Below are 21,298 nucleotides of genomic sequence, written 5' to 3' on the forward strand. Positions count from 1 at the left end.
CAGTGGTACTAAGGAGTGGAATTAATATGATTTACAGAAATGTTAACAGTTACATGGTGAAATTGCAAAACGGGAGGCAAGAGGCTGGAGACCACGCTGTCCGAGTAGTTGGGAATACCTTGAGAGCTATGAAGATTGGTTTTGCTAGGCCTTTGTTAGAGAAAGTTGCTGTTGGAGCTCTTTCCTTCTGAAGTTCTCCTTCTGCTTCCAAAAAATGTTTGGTTGGTGATATAGAGGTGTAAAACTAATGAAGAGCATGGATTCAGGAAGAAAGAAAAAATAAATTTATTACAGCTGATCAAGAAATCAAATTCTATTCTGAGTGAAAAAGTTGAACAGAGATTTTATTCTTTTTTGAAAACATTTTTTCAGTATTCTTTTTCAGAAAAAAACTGAACAATGATTTGGCTTTTTAAATTTCAATTTTTTTTCTAAAGGAAAACTTTGCACAAAAGAAAATAAGAATTCATTTAGAATATGTAAGGTATCTAATGTAAGCTTTTATATCAGAATTCCATCTGGGTTTTATAAATAACTGTCAATGTATTACAGAAATATCTGGAAGATTCCGTGATTTATTTTTTTTTTATTTTCCCTTCCATCATTGCTAACAATAATTTTGATTTCTTGGTGAATTACAAACATGCTTCTACTTCAGCCTGGTTGTCCTGTGTGAGCTAGCTTAAAGGAACAAACCCAACCAATGAAGACAAGGCATTTGGAAGTTACTTTGTGCTAAAATCTCAGGCCACGTTCATATGAGCTGTGGATCTGACCTTAACAATTTCAAGTCACATTAAAGCTCAAGTTTTGTGTCTTCACTGTAATCATGTAAGTGTTGATTAGTTACCCAGTGTTGGTTTTTTTTAATCCAGCTATCATAATCTAAATTCTTTATTTGGCCAAAACTTTTAATAAGTACATGTAATTGGGGACAAGTGAATCCTGATTGCCTGCTTGAGGAAGACAAGTGCTTCTCTGTGCTGGGGAAAGGCTGAGTCTGCCTCTTGCTTCAACAGTGAATTTTAAGCTTTGTATCACTCTTCACCTTCAAGAAAAAAAGCAAGCGATGACAGCATTGCTATTTTAAACTTTTATAGGAGGCTGGCTTGGTATATAATTTTCTGTTTTCCCTTTAAGCTAACCTCAGCATGCTGTCACATGAATATGGGGCTGAGATGTAGACTAGTGTCTGCTTTCTGGTCAGGGTTTTGTATCAGAGTGGCAGTGACGATGGGAGAGAGCTGCCCCTCTTCCTTCTCCTGGCCCATTAAAGTGCTGAGGCGTAGTGCTCTGTCAACTCTCTGATGCTGTTCTTATGTCAGTTCTTGTCAGTATTGTGCCAGCACATTGCCAATGAATGTGCTTGTCCAAACAGTTGTGTTTGGTCTGCTTCTCTCTTCTGAGCATTAAGAAAATAAGATACTAATTCAGTAACCTCCAATTTCTGGTATACGGCCCATGGACAGTGTTTTATTGGGGAATAGCCCCAGGTACTTGTTGACCAGATGGTCCATTTACTCTCTCCAGACCAAAGAATACTTTGCTTCCTCAGCATTTTTACTGTGTCACCTGCCTCCCTCATGCTTAATGCCTGCAGTGTGTGCACTGTGGCATTTCAACTCCTTTATAGACAGTCTGATGGAAAAGAAGCACCTTGTGATCAGTTTCCTTTGATTTCTATTTGTTTTCTTTTTTTTTTCCTTGAGAGCATAGTGATACTCTTTGACTACTTTTTTGCTGTAATTCCATTTACAAGTCCTGTTACAAGAAGCCACTCTGCAAGTTGCATCCCTCTTTCATACACCACTTGTGTGGGGCTGTGCCAGAACCCTCACATGCTGTTCCTCAGCTGCCTGGGTGAGGGCTGATGCTCTGTCATAACTTTCTAGCCATTTGTTTGCAGGACCAGGAGCTGCAGCTTCAGAAAATTCTGCTGAAGAAAGCATTTGTTCTGTCCTAATAGCTGTGCAGCTGGATCCCATGCAGATCTGGCAATCCTAGTAATGGCCTTGTTAGACTGTCCAACTCCGGAGCAAATAACCAGTCCAAGCCATTTCTCTTCAAGACAAAGGAACAAAACCACATTGGTGCTCCACTTCTCAGCTCTGGAGTGCACAGATTGAAGCCCCTCTGCTCCCTATTCTGCTCCAAACTTCCGACATGCTGTTACCACATCAGGTGTGGAGCTTAGCTACCACAGCCAGGTTCCTTGTAGGCAACATCAGCCCATCTATTTTTCCCTTTCAGTGTCCGTGACTGATTCTGGCCAGAGATGACAGTACGGTTACCTCCCCGAGTTCATCTCAGTTGGTGTGCTGCTGGTGGTGGTTTGGACTCTGTTGAGAAAGAGTTTAATTGCCACGTGGAAGCAAGGCCAAGGTCCCTACAACTGTCCTCTGTCAATGCTTAGAAGCGGCGTATTTCCAAAGCTGTTGAGTGTTCTTTTTTCACACAGCAGCAACATTACGTCCCTGTCATATCTACCCACCACAGCGTTCTTCATTCATCCGTTCCAGGGGTGCTTGCACTTCTGGTCTTACTGTGATATGATTTTTCTTGTAGCCTGAGGTTTGGAAGTAGCGGAATTCCCACCTCTAATGTCAAGAGCTGTTCCTCAGGTTTGTGAGAGAACCAGGTTCCTCTCCTGCAGGGTGATGAGTGCAGCTCCTGAGAGGACTTTGGGAAGAGTATTGTACCCCTTGCATAGTGCTCTGGGAGAAGAGCCGATGCTGCCTGATGCTCCAGGGTGTTCTGCATTCTGCTGCTGCCAGCAGTGAGGCAGTTATGGGCTTAGCTGTGTCCTGCATCAGTTGCCAGCCTCCTGTCATCTCCTTTCTCCTCTTGCTTATGAATGTGATCTTCTTGTCGAATTTTCTGCTTTTGAGTTTGGCAGATCTTTACGGGCTTTGTGGTCAAATGGACTAATATGGAGATGTTGGTGGGATAGTGGTTACGGTTGGGATCAGGTAGAGAAAAGCATTCATTGTTATGAAGAGCCTTGTCCTTAACTGAAGTAAGACTTTGACATTGGAATCGTCACTGGGTTCCTTGCCTCTGTCCCTGAAATGGTAGCACCAAATCCTGGACTCTGCCACTCCAGTCTTGCCATGTTTTGTCTTGCAGCAGCAAAGTTAGATTGGTGTTTTCAGCAGAGCGTGCTTGCTTCCCTCCTGTAAGAGTGGTAATGATTAATAGCAAGAATGGCTCTGTGGAACTCAGATTATGTGGTAAAATCAACTGGGTTTTCTAACTGCGTACTTGTTCCTCTTGCTCAATTCTCAGTCTTTGTTTTAACTCCAAGAAAATGTCCTGAATACCAGCCTGGGTTCTGCTTTTGGCTGAGGCCCTGCCTAGCTGCCATTTCTGCCCGTTGCTGTTTCTGTTTCTCTCCCCTCCAGCCCCCTCACCCTGCAAACACTACCCTTAGCCAGTCATTTGCACTTAAAGATCTGTGCAATCTGTTGGGATATAAACTTCAGAAACCTCATATTCTACCCCTAGTGACATCATCTTAAGGTTGTGTGGCGATGTCTTGGCTGTAGTTTACATCTAGCAAAGGGTGGGAGAGGTGTGGGCCGTTGTCGTGGATCACCTCCATCCAGTGTGCCCAGAGAGAGCCCATCTGAAATTTTCTTTCAGGTGGATTCTCAGTTCCACCTTGACTCAGGTATCTGCCTTTCTGTGTTTGTGTTTGGTTAGCTGGATTAATGTCTCCCTTTGAAGCCTTAAGCCCTTCAGGATTTAGGCAACACTTCACAGCCTTAAGAAATCATGAGAATGGGACTGGGTGCTTCAGTACACTTCACTAGTTTTTGCAAGATTCAGAGGACTACAGAATACAGAGCCACATTTTGTTGTCATAGCAGTCTGTTGTTAAAGCTAAATCTGCCTCTGTGGGCATTGATAAGCATTTTCATCTTGGTACCTGAGCAGCACCCCGGGTTGTGTTTGTGCCAAGTATAAGACACGTGAGAAGCATCCCAGGCTCACGCTGCAGTCGGTAGATTAGTAGTGTTGTCTGTGGTACCTACCATCACGTGTGGGTATGAACAGCAGGATGTGTTAACTCTTTGGAATCGCTGCTCGTGTCGGCTCAAGTTAGCACAAGATTATTTACAGAAACTTCATTCTTCAGTATGTGTCACATCTGAATTTACTTCCCACCCTGTGTTTGTCCTCTGGAGATTCCTGCTGTGGGGATTCTGCAGCTCGTAGGGAGCTGCCGTGGCAGTGAGGACACGCCACTTGCTGTTCTCAGCCCTCAGCTGGGAGGAGGTCAGGTAGATGGGATCTTGTGCCTGTGGTGCTGCAGAGGCAGAAACCAGAGGGCATGTACATGCACCCGCTGCGAGAATGTGTGTGTGGACTGTGTTTCTCTCAGCCCTCACCCAGCCCCTGAGATTGATGCATATACCACAAGTAGTATCCAGTGAAAAACTGCTCTCTTACCAGCCAAGCCTCATTGCTTTCAAACAGCCCGATGAGAGTCAGGATTTGTGGGTGTCCTCACCTAAGACGAGGCAGTTGCTGGGACAGGGTGCAGTTCTTGCTCTGTGGTGGTGGGACTGGTGTGGGTAAAGCTGGGGAACACCAGCTCTAGGCAGAGAGCGCCTGTTGGTTACCCTGAGAATGATTGCTGCCTGTGCTAAGAACTATTAGTATTCTGTGGCTTCCTTGCAATATCTTGATTAGAAAAACAGTGTTTGAAAATATGCTAACAGGACCTTAAATACAGGTTTATGCAGCTTGCAAGCAGAATGTGTTTTTTAATATATGTAATGGATCTTGATGAAAGTCATTCACAGTGAAGTGGGATGTTTATTTGCGTTCTGTGTACAGAATTATTATATTGTTGTTTAACTTTCTTCACTGTGAGGGTGGTGAAACACTGGAACAGGTTGCCCAGAGAAGCTGTAGATGCCCCCTCCCTGGCAGTGTTCAAGGCCAGGTTGGATGAAGCTCTGAGCAACCTGGTCTAGTGGAAGATGTCCCTGCTCATGGCAGGGGGGTTGGAACTAGATGATCTATGAGGTTGCTCCCAGCCCTTACCATTCTATGATTCTATGAACTTGGTTTTGATACTTCAAAGTATTTGTAAGGAAAAAGCTGGAACTGGATGTTTTTTCAGCTCCTTCTGAGCGTTGTTCAGCTAGAAACCCTAAAAAGAAATTGGCAGTGATAAATTCCAGAGTTCATATTAAGTTTACATTTATTTGTTTCATTTTAAGACAAAATGCCAATAGCTGACCATGAATATCTTCAAGTCATAATCTAACATATCTTAAGTCAAATCTAACATTAACATAATCAACCATAAATTGGAAACCTTGTAGAGTTTGCTTTGTGACTGCAAGTATTTAGTGGATGAGACAGCATAAGAAAATACAGTGCCTTTATTCTGATTTAGTTTTTTTACTATGGATTGAAGTAAACAGGATTAATGCTTAAACTGGGTTTGGATGTGCATAGGGATGGAAGGGTGTAAATGTAGCTTCTCAATCTGGTTGATTGTGAATTTGGGGGGGATAACTATAATGGAGTGCTCTGGGTTTTTTGCATAACTAGGACGATATTTCAGAGGCTTTTGCTTGGTATTCTTGTGTTTCTTATGTTCAGGCATTACTTCCAATTATGTCACTTCTGTAAGAATTCAGCATATGATTGAGGCAGATATTAAGAAACTGATAGCTGTAGTTTTCCTCCAAGTTTGACAGCAAGTGATCTACTTTGAATTCAAAGAGGGAATCTACAAGTGGATCATTCTCATCCCTTTTTTTATGCTATTTTATGTAGAATGGAACAGTTTTGAATAGCTGCCATCTACAGCATCTTCAGCTTTGTTAGTTGTAACAACAGCTCTTAACATTTCTCAAAGCATTTAATGAGCTTGCTGACTAGTGGGGCACTCTTCAGAGTCCTTATCACACTCTGCTTGGCTTAAATGAAGTATTTTCCTGTGCACCTGAAAAATCTGTTTTGGAAAACAGGGTCTAGCATGTGGCACTACAGTTAAAAGACAAAAGACCCAGTTAAATTGAATGGAGTATAAACGGTGAGATAAATAAGCTATTTGTTTCAAAGAAAGGATATTTGTCTCTATTATGTGACTCTTCATTCAAGTAGTATCAGTGGTAGTCAGTAGTTAATCATTTCTTATGTGAGGTTTGAGAGCTTAGTGGAGTGATTAATGAGCTAGTGATATTTATGCATACAGGAATATATAAAGTAAAACTGAGGCAATTAGGCTAGTTAAGGGTGATTTATATAAACCTTGTCCACAGAGTGAGATTTTGATTGACGTTGCTGAGTTTTGAAAGGAGGATGTGTTCTTGGATTGGTTTTGTGGAAACTAATGTAAGCAAGTTTCAGAGTTAACTACGTTGCCCCCAGTGCGTAAATAAAAAATAAAAAAAGTTACAGAAAATATGGCTCCAATGTCAAGAATCTCAAACAGTGAAACTCCACTTTTAAAGTTTTTCAAAACGTCCTGTATCAAATATATTCTACTTAGGGAAGCTTCTCCCCCCCCGCCAACCCTGGCTGTAGCACTGAGCACAGCCTGAGCTTGGGATATTTGCCTACCTCTAGCTGCACGAGATGACAAACTTCTGCTCGCCAAGCGCGTTTGCCAGGCATCTCTGCCACAGAGCTGCATCCTGACCTCTGTGCAGCTGAGTCCCTGCTAACTCTGCATTTATCCAGGCTTGAAGCAAGGAACGTAGAAATGCTTCCTTGGGTTTTCAGTGCCTGCTTGTAGGAATTGATTTGCAGCGTGTCGGGGTTGAACTTGTTTGTTCCTGCCGGGCACCTTGGGGAGGGAGTGTGCAGAAGTGCTTCCAGCTGCAGCATTTACAGGGAAATCTCTGGCTGTTCCTTCCCTTTTATCTCTCTGCTCCAGACAAAACCATGGATTCAGGATTATTGGGTGAGAGCAGCACCGATGTGGAAAATACAACAATTATAGCTGGCGTTTCAACAGTGGTTTCTGATCCTAGCTTTCAGTCGAGGGTTCTTTGTAAAAGGGTCTGCCACTCCTTTTTGATTATTTAAGGTTGTATGAGACCTAACCAGTGCCAGGTTACGCACGTGTGCGTGTCTCTCCCAAACCAGCAGCTAGTCGCTCGTGCTGCCCTCAGTCTGGCAGCTCCAGCTCAGCCAGCCAGGAGCCCAGGTCACCCAGTGCTGTCAGATCAGTAGCACGGACGGGAGCAGTGGAGCTAACTGTTATCAGTCACCTTAATGTAACCAGCATTCCAGAAGGCAGTATGTGAGGTTTTACAGAATGGGCCTTTCAAGCTCTCCTGGGCTAGGGTCAGGCTTTTGATTACCCCACCGGAGGGTACAGTATAGGATAGCGGTGACCTGCTCTGCAGGCCTCAGCTGAAGGGAGTTTTAGCTGTGTGCATGCAGGCACGGTGCTTCCCTGGCAAGGCACATACTGCCCAGATGCCAAGGAGGTCTGGCACTGACCCATTTGGACAAGCGAAGATATTACTCTCTTTCAGAAATCCAGTTATTAACCGGATTAAGCCTTACGGGTGCAAACTTTTGTTCAAAGGACCTCACTTGCTTAACAGCTCTCCTAAGATATTTTAATTTTACTTTGGAACATCTGGCAGAAGATTGAATTACATACTTAGTATTTGCAGATTGCAGTAGAATGCACTTTTGGTGGGCTGAAGGCAAGGTTATATTGCTGCCTAAAATGTGAGGATGTCACTGTGGTCAACGCTGTCTGTTATCATGGCATGCTGAAGCTTGAACTTCTTTTTGAGCACATGGGTAAGGAATTTTGCCAAGAGTAGGCAAAGACAGGACTCTTGAAGGGACCTAGGAAATGCAGTGTTCGTTGCAGGTGTCAGTAAAGGAAATTTGCCTGTAGTATCTCTCCTTTGCAAGGTAGAGAGATGACAATGTGATGCATCCTTAGTGAAAATTAATTACTGTTGTGGGATAGATGTGGCTTTATATGTGCTGCTGTTGTGGTTTTCTGTTTATTTCATTAAAATTCAATCTTTTATTAAAATCACTGGCTCTAATTTCCTGATTCTTCCCTTTGCAAACACTGAATGCCAAAGTGCCAAAGTTATTGTGTAGCTAAACCAGTTATTGTGTAGCTAAATGCATTGCATTTCAAGGAATAGCTTCCATGATAATAAAAGAATTCATTAAAACACATGAATTCTTCGCCCTTACTTTGTAAATTTTCCCAGTTACAGGAAAGGGTTACCTTTACCCAGATAGAGCGCTGGTTTCTACTGTGACGCAACTTCTTTCTCAGTTCTTACTGAGTAGGTTGCTTGCATGCGAGTCCTGGATACCCAGTCACCAAAAGAAGATTTTTCAGGAAATTGTGTATTTCAAGAGTAGAGTGGGAGTAGATTCAGGTTAATTTTATCCCCTCTGGCTCTCCTCCCCTCAACCACCTCCACCAAAAACTGGAATCACTGAAATACTATTTTGGGCATTCCTAAATGTTGAGTATTTGGTGTCACTAACAAATGATAGCTGTGTGGGAGGTTGTCCCACACAGCACCTTCATGGGATGTGTGAGTCCCAGGTCGTTTTCTCTTTGGCTTAATTAGGGTAGAAGCTTAAACTTTGATATTCAATTATTAGGAGAGGAAGCTCTTGCTACAGATTTGTCCTAGCATGAGTCCTGCAGTCTTGTAATACAGATCATGATTGCTGATCTTAATCGCAGTGGGCTGGAGGGCGTTTCCCTTTTCTCATTCAAATGTCGTGGGCTGTGGAATCCCTCTTTAGGAGAGTCACCAAGTATTTAGCATGCAAAGCAGAATATCTCTAGCAAGAGACTGCCCAAACCCCTGTTATTAGGACTCTCTACCTGAAAGTTAAGACAACTGAAATTTGGGCCTGGCTGTGAGTATCACAGAGGAAGGATCTGCATTGCAGTCTTTGGTATCTTAGCTAACCAGCGTGGCTGTAGGTCATGAGGTTGGATGACAGAAGCGTGTCACTCTCTCCTCCTCCTCATTGTCCTCTCTGCTTAATGACTAGTGTCAAGGTTGCTCTGTGAGCCCAGTCCCTCATTTCTGGATGTCATCGAGTGCTTAGGAATCGAGTGAAGGAAGGGCTCCTGCCTTGGTCTGCGCCAAGCTGAACCACCGCTGTTGTAGTATAATATATTCTGTGCACAAAAAGCTAGCCCACTGGGATATCTTGGAGCTAGAATCTCCAAAATCTTAATATTCAAAATGCCATTTGAAGGGAAGGGGTGATGTCTTGGGTTTATCGTTGATACCTGTATGTGTTGCTGTTCACTTGTGGGGATGGTGTTTGGATTTCAAGTCTTGTCTTAGTAACACTGCTTGGCGTTTTTAATTGGCAATGTTTTCTTCTAAGTCTTTGCCCGTATAAATAATTGTTGCATAGGATAAAAGTGAACAGATGGTTCCTGCTCATACGTACAGTCCTATAAGAAACCGTTAAATAGGTTTTGGTGTGAAAGTAGAGTTAGGCTGAGCTGTATTAATTGTGCAATTAACAGTGAAGGTTCTTCTGTATGCTAGAAGTGTTAAACCAGGAAAGTCCATGCCAAATGTGGAGGTACAGATTCAGTGAAAAACTTAACTTTTGCTTCCAAGAACAAAATACTCTGCACAGTGGATGCTGCGCTTATTCCTGTAAAGACCTCTTGCACAAATATGTTTTTTTATCCAGTAACTGCAGTAATAGAGTATTTAAAAGTGGGCTTCATCTCACCTAAATCTCAGTGTCCAAAACTAAAGCAGTAAGGTGTTTCTGCTCCCTCTGTGATAGCTGAGGAGAGACAGGTATGTCTGTTGGTGATTCATCCCACCCTAAATGTGATGCCTAAGCCAGATAGGGTGAATTGCTCTCCAGTGGTGAGCCATGTGAGCTTGCAATGGCAGCAGGTGAGATGGGTCCTGTCCACAGACAGTAGGAAACAGGGGTTCTGCAGTGAATGTTGTGTCCTTCAAATCAGTGGTTGTCTTGTGGGGGTTCTCTTATCTCTGTTTCTGCTTTATTACGATTGCCAGATTACCTCTTCCCCCCCTTCCTCCCCAGAACTTCCTCTCTGGGGTTCCTTGTCTGTCTCCAGCAGTTTCTGTCTGGGTTTAAGGAAGGAAGAGGAAAGGAAAGTGATTAGGGTAGGTTTTTGTTTGGTTTTTTTTTAATCAAAAATGAGCTTTCTAAATAAGACAAAGGACTTTGTATCCCCTGCTTATTTGTTCTATAAGAAGAGAAAGAAAAAGCAAAGATTGCTTGGTGTGTTAGAATAGAAACTGATACCTCAGGGACTTGGTACACAATAAAAGTTGTTTGGCCAGTAGGTTTTACTTAGCAAGATGAGATTTCTCTTCGGAGCAGAGGTCAAATGTCTCAGGATTGTGGAGGACGTGCTGGAGAGGTAGGAACACAAAATGTTATTAGGAAGAAATGTCTTATTCTCTGGAGTGTACCAGTGACCCAGCCTTCCAGAAGCTGTTTACCTGCGCCTATACTTTCATGCTTTGTAACTTCCACCTTTTTTTTTTTTTTCTTGCATTCTTTTGGTGGACAATGGATCTTTGGGATTTTTGATTTAGCCTGTTGTTAGATATACGTATAGACAAAAATAGCAGTTCTAACCGGGAGTCAAGATGACAGTTGTGAGGAAACATGAAAAGGGGCCAAACAATAACAGCAGCAGCCAAACTTTAACTGTTTCAGCATCAGAACTTTGGCAAAATTATTTCCATGGATTGTTCATAATGAGTTTAAGAGACTAGTTTGGAAGGATAAGGACTTCAGAGATTTGGTGTCTTGCTTCGGACTTCGTTATGGACTCTGTTGGGGAAATCTTTTTTGCTTTGAAAAAATGAAGTGTCATGAAAGACTGGCTTACTAGAATAAACTAGTGATTCATGTTAGTGGGAAGTGGAGCAGTAATCATTTTAAGTGTACTGAAGGAGTTTGAAGCTGCTAACGTACAAAAATACTCTGATTAAAACCGGTTAGAAAACAAGGTTGCAGTAAATGATATTTGTAACTTCACAGGCTGGGGGAGGATGATCTGAATGCTTTCTTACATAGTATCTTGCTTAACCTCTGGGGCTCAGTGCCGTATGATGTCTAATCAGAAGAGCTTAGTATGGTTCGAAAATAATTGGACTGTTGGATGTATAACATTCATTTGTACAGGGGGAAAAAAAAAAATCATAAATCTGGTTGTCAGACCCACAGCCTTATTTTATTATAACCAAGTGGGTCAAATTAAACCTAGTTGTTAATGAACTTAACGCAGCAGGCGCGAAGCAGCACAGCTTCTGTGAAGGAAAACTGAGCTGTGCACATCTGTGCAGATTAACATTAATAAATAAAGAAATGACTGTCTCATAAATATCTTAAAAGCTTTGAAAGTGAGGCTTGCTGGCTTTTGGTATGCCATGACTAATTCTAGGTATGTTTTAAGATTCCATTCTGGCACAGCTGTTAAATATACTTATTCATAAATTTGAATAATTAGTAGTAACTGAATGACATGAATTGTGTAAAACTTGCGATTGGTTCGAAATTATTTAAGTAGCTGAATATAAGAGAAGACTTTTGGTGTTCCCTTGGGATCGTGGCAAGGGTGGGCACCTTGCAGTCTGACACACAGTGCCAAGAGCTGTGCAAGCGTGTGTTTGTCATGGGAAGGTTTTTATTCTGTAGTGGCTTCCAGTGTAGCTGCAGCTGTGTGTAGAGACAAGTCCTCAGGCTTGGAGCAGTGGGTGGTGTTTCAGTCTCACACTTACAACGTGCAAACAGTGCCCAAACAAACAAAAGTAGTGTTGGGTTGAAGCACGCTGCTAAATTCTGGTCATCCGTTTAAAAATAGAAGAGGAAGATTTCTACTGGTGTTAGTAAAATCAGAATCGGGTAGGAAGGAGGTAGTGAGGATATGTATATGCCATAATTAATAATTTACAGGAAACAAGGTGGCGGTGTTTATTCTGAGCACAATACAAGAACAGAGATACATTCAGTACTCTGAACATGAATTAAAAACTACTCCCTTACTCCTTACATAATGTCTTGCTAACCTGTGGAGCTCAGTGCCGTATGATAGCTACTCTGAAGAGCTTAATAACATTCAAAAATAATTAGACTTTTGGATGGATGCCGTCCTCTGTTCTCTTATACAGGAGAAAGATAAACTCTCCAGCTTCAAAGACAAGTTGGTAATGACCAACATTCAAAAAAACTTGACTGTCAGCCATTGCTCATTAAAAAAGCTCGAATATCAGTTGTTGCCACTGCTCGGTTAGGAGAGAGAACAAGGGCAGTTGGTCGGCTTGCTGAAAAACACTTTTGCAAGTGGTCTGTTGTGTGGGCTGCCTTGGTTTTCTGTTGAAAGTATAAAACCTGCAGGGCTGTGAGTGGAATGACATGTTTTCTGTACTGCTTGTCTTCGGGTGTGTGTTCATAAGTAAATTCAAACACCCCAATGGGGCTGTCATCAGAAAAGCAACTAAAATTAGTGTTATAGTTACAGATTTCTGTCATGGCAGTACTCATTTGGATTTTTTTATTATTATTATTTGGAGATGTATTTTTACAATGTACGACTTAGTTGGCATTGCATGCCTCCTGCAGCAGGAAGAGAATTGTTTGCTTGTTTGTATATCAACGCCAAGGCATCACTTACAGAAACCCTGTTGACGCTGCTTATACTTGAATCAGGGAGAGAACAATGTAACTGTAAAATTGCCAGTTGATAGGAAAATTTCTTACATTAGTTTGCAGAATGTAACAGGTTTTTTTCTATCTTTCTTACTAATATCAACTTACATGATCAGATTTATGGTAAGAATTTGTTTTGGATCTTACGAAATTCAAATTAGCAAAAGCATCTTAAAGTTGTCTGCATTTTTTGCAGGGTATTATAGAAAAATCAAAAGTGAAAGGAATTCCCATCATTATTGATGCTGTAAGTATTTTCTTGATCCAGTCAGTGGTTTGAGATTTAAGAATCTATTCAGTAAATGTTGTTCTTTTTCGTTTTTGCAGGATGGACTGTGGCTCATTTCCCAGCAGCCTTCTCTTATTCAAGGCTACCAGCGAGCTATTCTTACTCCGAACTATATGGAGTTTAGTAGGCTGTATGAAGCCATGGTGAGCTGTTTTCCTTTCTGGTATTTAAGTATGTGCAAGTTTAGTCTTTTAGTCTTTAAACAACTTATTATTGGGTTAAACATTATGTGCTGTTTCTTATATGCGAGAGAAGCATTCTCTGAGTTTCAGTTTCATGGGGTAATTGCCACAGCAATGCATATTCTTAAACAGAGTTCTTTTTTTAAAGACGACCCTTTCTTATGCATTTTTTGGCACTGCAGTAGGTATAGAAAAAAGTACCTGGAAAGACTGATGCTGCCGCTTCCCCCAGCCCCCCCTCCCCATACATATGCTGAAGTAGCATGTGCTAGAATATGTTGTTCTAGTTGGAAAATATGTACTGTGTATGGAATTCTTGTGTTGTAGCTTAGAGACCCCGTAGACAGTAGTGATCATCATGGATGTGTATTAAGACTCAGCCAAGCCATGGGGAATTTGACAATTGTTCAAAAGGGAGAAAGAGATCTTATTTCAGATGGAGAGAAAGGTAAGTGCAGCCTTTTGCTTTTAGCAACGTGAATTTTTTTTTCTTTGTTTGCTTTCAGCTGTAGTCCAGTGATTGGACTATATAGTGATTGGTGGGCTGTATTCCCTGGAATTTTTGAGGGGGGAGGGATGACTGTCTTTGCAGATCACCTTTAGATGACTTGTGTAAATTGATATTTTAAGAGTGCAACTTAATTCATTTGGTGAAAAAAGTTCCTGGTTTTATTTCTCATTTAAATGGCTATAACTTAGGTTTTACATTACACAGGTATTGAGAAATTAATTTTTTGATCTCTGTGAACTGTTTTGAAATACTTAGCTGAGATGGTCTATGCTAGTGCGGATGTCATGGCTAGATTAATGCGGAATAATGTTGTTTCACCATATATTGGTGTGTCTGAAAAATTAAGATGTCTTGAGGTTCATGAGCAGCTCAGTTCCTTGATACTGTCTGCCGTGGGACTGTAGATTAGCATGTACATATATGACTTGTACATTATACCTGACAATTAAAAAAAAAAAAAGCAAGAAACAAACCAAATTAACTCTAGATTGCCATTACAACTTTTTAAAACAGTCACTTACTAATACGGTTAAAGTATACCTAATAAAATTAGCTGCCTGTCTGATACTTTTTATACTGATCATTTACTGTGATCAGTATAAAATTAATTCATGAGTGCCTTTGTCGCATTTTGGCTACGTGGTCTTATCTCACATACATAACATGCAGCAGCTCTGCCTCTAATTAACTTGAAATGCTAATCTCTGATAAATATTTATGCCGCTTCAGAACCATTTTGTATATACAGTCTATTTTTCATTATTGGGAGCTATGGGAGTCTTTTATAACAGAAAAACAGCTGTAATATGACAACTGGTTTGTGCAGAGCCACTTCCCGCGTACCCCCATTAGTGCTGTGAAGCAAGCTGGGATCTGGAAGCAATATAGTGATGCTGATGTGATGAAGGGCTTTAGTCAGTCGTGTAGTACCCAAGTCGCCCTGCATGAAGTCTGCTGTCGTATTTGCACCCACAGCAGACTTGATTTGTAACCTTGGACAGTCAGGCTGGGCTTAAGGGACAGTGAACTCTGCCAGAGGATAAAATAAACTGGAACCAGGATATGCCAGCTAGAGAGCTTTAGAGCACTGTAGTATCTCTTCTTTCTCTGTTTTTATGTCAAAAATGTTCTTTTTACGCAGGATTGTTGCTTTTTTAATGAATGTTGGGAAAACTGGGTGAGCACTTTAGACTGAGCACATTACCTAGTATATATCTCTGTTCTCCTTTTGAGCTGTTATTCTTGAGATAAGTGTACTCCCATCATTGCTGGAGAGAGGGGACACTCCGACTCCATTGGCTCTGGTCATGCAGGACTCAGAAAACCAGGAGACAACTGAAACTCTTTCCAGTTTCAATTTTGAATGTTCGGATGTGGCACAAGTTTGGTGTGTGTCCCGTGTGCTTTTGGGGCTTTTCCTTGTTCTTATTTCCCCTCCCTCATCCTTGTTCTTTGTTGTGTTCTGATATTTTTTTCTCTTAGTTAACTGGCTTTTTGATTTGAAATAAAAACAGTTCTGTGCCTTTATAGCATTTTTTTTAGTGACAGCTGTAGACTGCTTTGTTGTTCTTGCCTTGGTTCTATGACTGATGCTTTCTCTCTCCTGGATTACAGGCATTACAGGCAGCATTGCTGAGCTGTAACAAAGCAGTTGTCAAGTTTAATACAGGTTATAATGTCTGTTACACTTTTTAGGGTTTGTGTTGCTTGCAAGCAGAATCTATAGACTTCAGCTTCCTTTTAACAAGAATGTTCTTTGTGTCTGGGAGTCTGTCGGTCAATTTTTTAAAAGCTTCTCAAATGCAAAATTACATTGAGAAAGGAGATTCTGCTGTCTGCTCTGTGCCACAACGCAGAACATGTTGTCATGTCACTGACCTTGAATTCTCTCCCAGGTTTTTTGCTCTTAACCTCTCTTTTCATCTGTCTGTTCTTTTGATCTGATGCCATTTTTTTTCAGCTAAGACAACATACATCATGATTCCAGTGTGCGGGAAGTCCAGATCATTGGATCAGGCCAATGTCTTCTGAGCACAATCGAATGTTCTGAAAAGATCTGTGTACTCCTCTTGCCTTTTATTTTTCATGTCATCATCCGTAGTGCTTAAGCCGTACCTGTTTTCAGGCATTTCCTCCTTGAGCTCATGTGCTTAGCACACCGATACTGTAGTTTCCATAGGTCAGTTTTAAACTTTCTCCTTCGGGAATATACTGCATGGCTGCTTTCTGGAAGAAAGAAAGAAAAAAAAGAAGCAAGTCTCAGTGCTCTCTCCAGGAAAACCAGAAATTGCAAACTTAACAATGCAGCTTTAGTGTTCTGTGCTTGGCTGTTGTGGAAGGAAGGCTTTCTGAGGATGCAGAATTTTGCAGCAGGGAAGGCTGGCTTGGTGAATACTTTATAGCTTAGAGTGACTGTAGTGGTTATTGTCACAATTCTTTTATTCATGAGCCTGTAGGAAATTCAGTCGACAATTTACTTCTGTTAGTTGAAGACAAAAAAGGTTATCAGGTGATTTGATAATGAGCGGGAAGTACAGGTGTTGGTGAAGGATTACCATCAGCAGACAGCTCTCTAATCTAAGCAGACTGCATAGTGAATTCTGATTGGCAGCCAAAGCTTAATAAATTCTTATTAAAAGTAAGGCAGATTTTATTAGCAGGCAAAGAAATCGGCTATGACAGCAACATACCTAGAACTTTGATAGATTGCCAGACTGTGAAGTGTCTGGATGCCTTTGAGGTTTGTTTCTACAGATCAGATTAGATGATGCAGGTGCTTCCTGACGGTCTTAAAATCAGTAGTGAATCACGTACATGGCCTCTCTGAAATCGGTAGCCGTCCTCCACTGTAAAGGAGGTTTTTCTAAAATTTGTCTCCATTTCAGTTATGAGCTGCCAACTGCCCTGTAAACATAATCACCAAGATTTTAAATTAAGTTTTATATACTCTTTTTCTCTTTCCTTTTGAAATTTCACGTTATAGCTTGGTCTACAGTTGTTGATTCCCTGCTCTACAAAGATGAGCTTCACCATGCTCTTGGTAGGTGATATCAGTGCCATCACTGACCAGGGTAGGAATGAGTACTCAGCCTGTGGGTAAAAGGTAAGTCAGCTTTTATTCACTATGGCACAGCTCTCTGAGGTTTTCTTTTTATTATTCTTTGGAGAACTGGTCAATAATAAAGTGTGGTTATACCAGTCTTGGTTCCTGACATATTTAAAATTTGGTTAGGTCCTTGAAGTGAGTATTTGGATTTTTGTTTTTTAGTGTTACAATGATGTTTTTGTCTGTATTTTCCCCAGCACCTGTGTTAGTCTGCCTTTTGCAGGGGAAGACATCCTGGGTAACCAGCTGCTGCTTGTGACTACTTTTAGCTGGAGCCAGTAGCCCAACATTGCTTCTCTTGACCACAGCTGCAGCTGGACAACTGGAGAGAAACTAAGAAGCATCTGAGAGGGATTACTGTGTACTGAATATGGGGTGAAAAGCCAGCTCTTCCCAGAAATCCCCAAGCAGTACTTCTGATTTCAGCCATTCATTCCCTGTAGAGCTGGAGAGGAAGCTGTTCAGTGCCTGTTAGTCCCTAGCTCACTGACCTAAAAGCTCTTGTGGTGTCCAGCTGCCCAGCAAATTTTGCCAGGATTTTAACTGAGAGGCAGTACCTTCGTCTCCAGTCCTGCTTCTGCAGGGCGAGGGAAACGGGGAGGTCGTCACTCCTGGCCACTGTGCCCTCCACTGCGCCCACGGCCCAGCCTGCTGTGTCCCTGGCACTGCTTGTCTGCCGTCACATCCCCCCCCACCCCCGGCTGCTGCACCTAGCCGAGGAAAGGAATGCAAAATGTGGATTATTTTCTTTTAACTTAAATTCCCTGGTGTCTCGCACTCAAGGACCTAGCTAAGTTTTAAAAGTGTGATTAGGGAATATAAAAGTATAAGCACCCTTTATATAAAAGCCAACTTACATTTTCCACATCAGTTGAGTGATTTCTCCAGCCCAGGTCATTAATATTGGTTTCCCTGTCTGTATGCATTCTGGGACATGTTTCTGGGAGTCCATGATCTCCAGCTATGCACTTTTGTGAACTAACTTGCAAAAGGAAAAAGATAAATTTCTTACTGGTATGAATATCTGCCAGGTCAGAGATGTATATTGGTAAAAGGTTTTATTCAAATCTGATAATGGTCTGAACACGAATCTTCCATTTGATGGAGCAAAATGATCCTTGACAGCTACATTATTTTGCTTAGAAAATGGAAATCTTAAACCTTCCTAATTAAATGAGAGTATTTGTTGTTCTGTGGGGTAGCTGCTGTTAGCTGACCTAATCCAGTTGGATCATATCAGAAGTCAGCATGGTTGCACTTTTCACGCACGGATCTCAGAGCACATTAGGACAGGTGTAGTACTCCTGCTTTCGAAGAGGAAAACAAGTGCAGAGAACTTGTTCAGGACATCCGAGATACAGGAATTAAATTTTAATCTCCAGACTGTCTCCAGGTCTGCAGCCTCAGTACATGTGATGTTTCACATAGGCTTGTGGCCTTCTTGATCATTGTCAGTATTACGTGTTTAACCTTTAGCTCTCCCATATTTCACATTCTGTGTTCTAGACAAAAACATCAACAATGAAGCCCTGTTTTTTTGGGGTTTTTTTTTCCCCACCACCGTGAATGTTGCGAATCAAGAACACCCAGGCATACATTACTTTTTATACTACGTGGGCCTTTGGGTTTCTAACTGTAATGTGTCTAGGAGTTCGTGGTGCAAGTAGGGCTGCCTGTCTACAGCCACATCAAAATTCATGCTTCCCAGTTAACTCGTAGTGCTTGATCTCAGCAAAACTACTGAATTCTAAATTTTTTCCCTTCAAAGAGAGGGCAGCTATTTTCAGTTACATAACAGGCTGTTGTGTGGTTTTGTTTGTTTTTTTTAATTAAGCATACTATACCCATTAATGGGTCATTAGTCTGGGCTTTGATTTGCCAGCACAGTTTGGGCTGGGAGTTCCTTCAGCTTAAAACTTGCTGGCAATGGTGTAGTTAAGCACGATACCATGGTCTGAATGCTTTCCCAAATGCTAATGTTTATGTTATCTTCAGGGGGTGCTGGTAACTTATTTTCTGGCCTGAAATATATTAAGAATAGAGCTACTAAATGATTTGGCCACAGTTATGCAGGATGTCTGGGACAGAATTTTGAATTGTGTGGAACCTAAAACTCTTGAATTTCTACTTTCTGATACTCTGTCAACATGACAGCCTTCATTTTTTTTGTTTCTGTTGCACTCCTATTTCAGCACAAACTGTTTCAGTGGACTTAAGTATGGAAGAAATTTGGGTGACTGCATGTGAGGGATGTATTGTAGTTGCTGCGTACAGCTCTGGCAATATTTATGTGCTGTTTAATCGCTAAGATTGTGTTGAAACTGCTGAACAGGGCTGTGGTTCTTCTGACTCCAGCAGATCCCCTTGCCATACTTCATTCAGCGATTTCTTCAGCGATAACATTTTTATTTCATCTAGGCTTTTCTTATGATAGTTTATGTATGCTCCATGGGTAAGTGCTAGGGAGTAAGTTTGTTTTTTTCCAGAAAGCTGCTTGGCATAAGTCAGCTTTCATTAAAAGACAGTTCATTAATTATACTGAGTTGTTTTTTGGATTCACAGAATCACAGAATAGTAGGGGTTGGAAGGGACCTCTGTGGGTCATCTAGTCCAACCCTCCTGCCGAAGCAGGGTCACCTACAGCAGGCTGCACAGGACCTTGTCCAGGTGGGTCTTGAATATCTCCAGAGAAGGAGACTCCACAACCTCCCTGGGCAGCCTGTTCCAGTGCTCCGTCACCCTCAGAGGGAAGAAGTTCTTCCTCATGTTCAGACGGAACTTCCTGTGCTTCAGTTTGTGCCCATCACCCTGTCAAATAACGACATCAGATTTGGTTGCCCAGACCTATTAAAAGCCAAACAAGAGACCCAGACCCAGCAACCGATTTGACCGGTGTTAGTTGTGTGCTTCTAGCTCTTCAGGTCTCTCAGCTGAACTACAGATGAACCTCTCCATTGAGTTGACCGGGACTAGCGTCAGACTAATTGACCTTCAGTGGCTCGGGTTGCTGCCTTTCAATGTGGACGCGTTGTGGTGATTTCAGTCTTTGCAGTTTCCCTCTTGTCCAGCATTCAGTTGTCTTGGTCTCCTCAGCTGTTCCAGATGAAGAACCCCCTTTTCTAGGCTTTGTGATGTGCGTGTTCATCCCTAGCTGGGCGTGGTATAGCCTCCCTGAGCAATGGACCGAAAAATACTTCATCCCTTTGGAAATACGTCGTTCTGCAGCTCTCTAGGGAGTAGAGCTACCTGCTCCCTCGGCATCGTTGCTGACTATTCAGTCAGGTCCGTCTAATCGAGGTCTTGTAACGTTGCCACTGGTTGTCACTGCTCAGTGCAGCATGCAAGGACGTCATCACCCGTGGTCCTCAGAGAGCTGCTTGAGCTGGCCTGGGGATCGCGGGCATTTAGTGGGGGGCATTGGGTTGGGGGAGTGGGAAGGCAGCAGTTTCATTTTGGTTGTTCCAGGAGAAGAAACTGTCCTGCGTGGGTTTGGCAGTACGCCTGTTGGTCTTGATGGTAGTGTGGGATTCTAGAAGTCTTTTATCGTAAAAGCTCTGAACAGTGTCTGTACTTCAAGGGAGCTTTTCATTCCTTTTCCCATTGCCTGTTGTGATGTGCATCATCCTTTTATTTTGAGGTGTTCTTTGAGGAGCTGAGCCTGTGCGCAAGAATTGCCCGAGTGTTATACCTTTCCCCCCTCATTCAAGTGAATTTCCCGTAGTTCTGCTGCTTTGAAGCTATTGCGTGGATTTGTTTCCCAGCATCTCTGTGCATAGTACAAAGGTCTGCTTTTGTTCTTGGCTGTGAGGTAGTCTGTGCATATTTGAGACTGACTTTTTAAAAAAACACAAACAAAAGACCAGGGCTTTTTTTTTTCCTTCTGTAGCAGGGTATTATAATTGGCCTGATTTGAGGAGATCTTGCTTTCCTGTACAGCTCAAAACTGACTGGAAGGTTGTGGGGCTAGAGAATAGTGGCAGATGGTGACACACAGCTAATAAGCAGGGGCTTGCGCTTAGCTGTCAGTCAGAAGGCCCCAAAGCTTTTGAACAGAGGATTTCCATCCTGCCTCCTGCCAGGAGGTTCAAGCCCTCAAAGTGAAAATCCGGTGAGATACCATCTTCAAAGTGGCAGAATTAGAGGTAATTTCTCCAAAGCACTGTATATTTAAAAAAAAACTAAACCACGCCGCCTGAAAGGGCGTACCTTTTTCAAATGGCTAACTCAGAAGAGCATTACACTTGTGAAATTTGACATTAACTACTGCTCACTGAGAAACGCATCCAGAATCTTAATTTGGGAGGGAAGGGGGAGGGGAGGAGAGTGATTGGGGAAATTAACTGCTGGCGACGCTGCAGCGGTGTCTGCTGTGTTGATGGTGACTGATGAATCTTTGCCCTCTCAGTGGCAGCAAAAATGCACCGCTGCCTGGCCTCACGAGCCCAGCAATTACTGCTGGGAGAATCGGTAGGAAATGGAAGTGAAGTACAATTCTTCATGCCACCGAGTAACAA

At 42.1% G+C, this 21,298-nt stretch overlaps 1 protein-coding gene across 4 annotated transcripts in view; it reads left to right on the forward strand.

The window, feature by feature from the left end:
• Positions 1 to 21,298, forward strand: part of NAXD (NAD(P)HX dehydratase) — a 51,780-nt gene that overhangs the window by 24,291 nt on the left and 6,191 nt on the right. For all 4 annotated transcript variants that reach the window (XM_075424780.1, XM_075424752.1, XM_075424770.1 and 1 more), the window contains 3 exons: positions 12,893 to 12,943; positions 13,024 to 13,128; positions 13,495 to 13,615. In XM_075424780.1, the coding sequence (XP_075280895.1) occupies positions 12,893 to 12,943; positions 13,024 to 13,128; positions 13,495 to 13,615 (277 nt within the window). The remainder of the gene's footprint in view (positions 1 to 12,892; positions 12,944 to 13,023; positions 13,129 to 13,494; positions 13,616 to 21,298) is intronic.

The sequence above is a fragment of the Opisthocomus hoazin genome, chromosome 1, assembly GCF_030867145.1.
Source record: "Opisthocomus hoazin isolate bOpiHoa1 chromosome 1, bOpiHoa1.hap1, whole genome shotgun sequence".
Lineage (NCBI taxonomy): Eukaryota > Metazoa > Chordata > Aves > Opisthocomiformes > Opisthocomidae > Opisthocomus > Opisthocomus hoazin.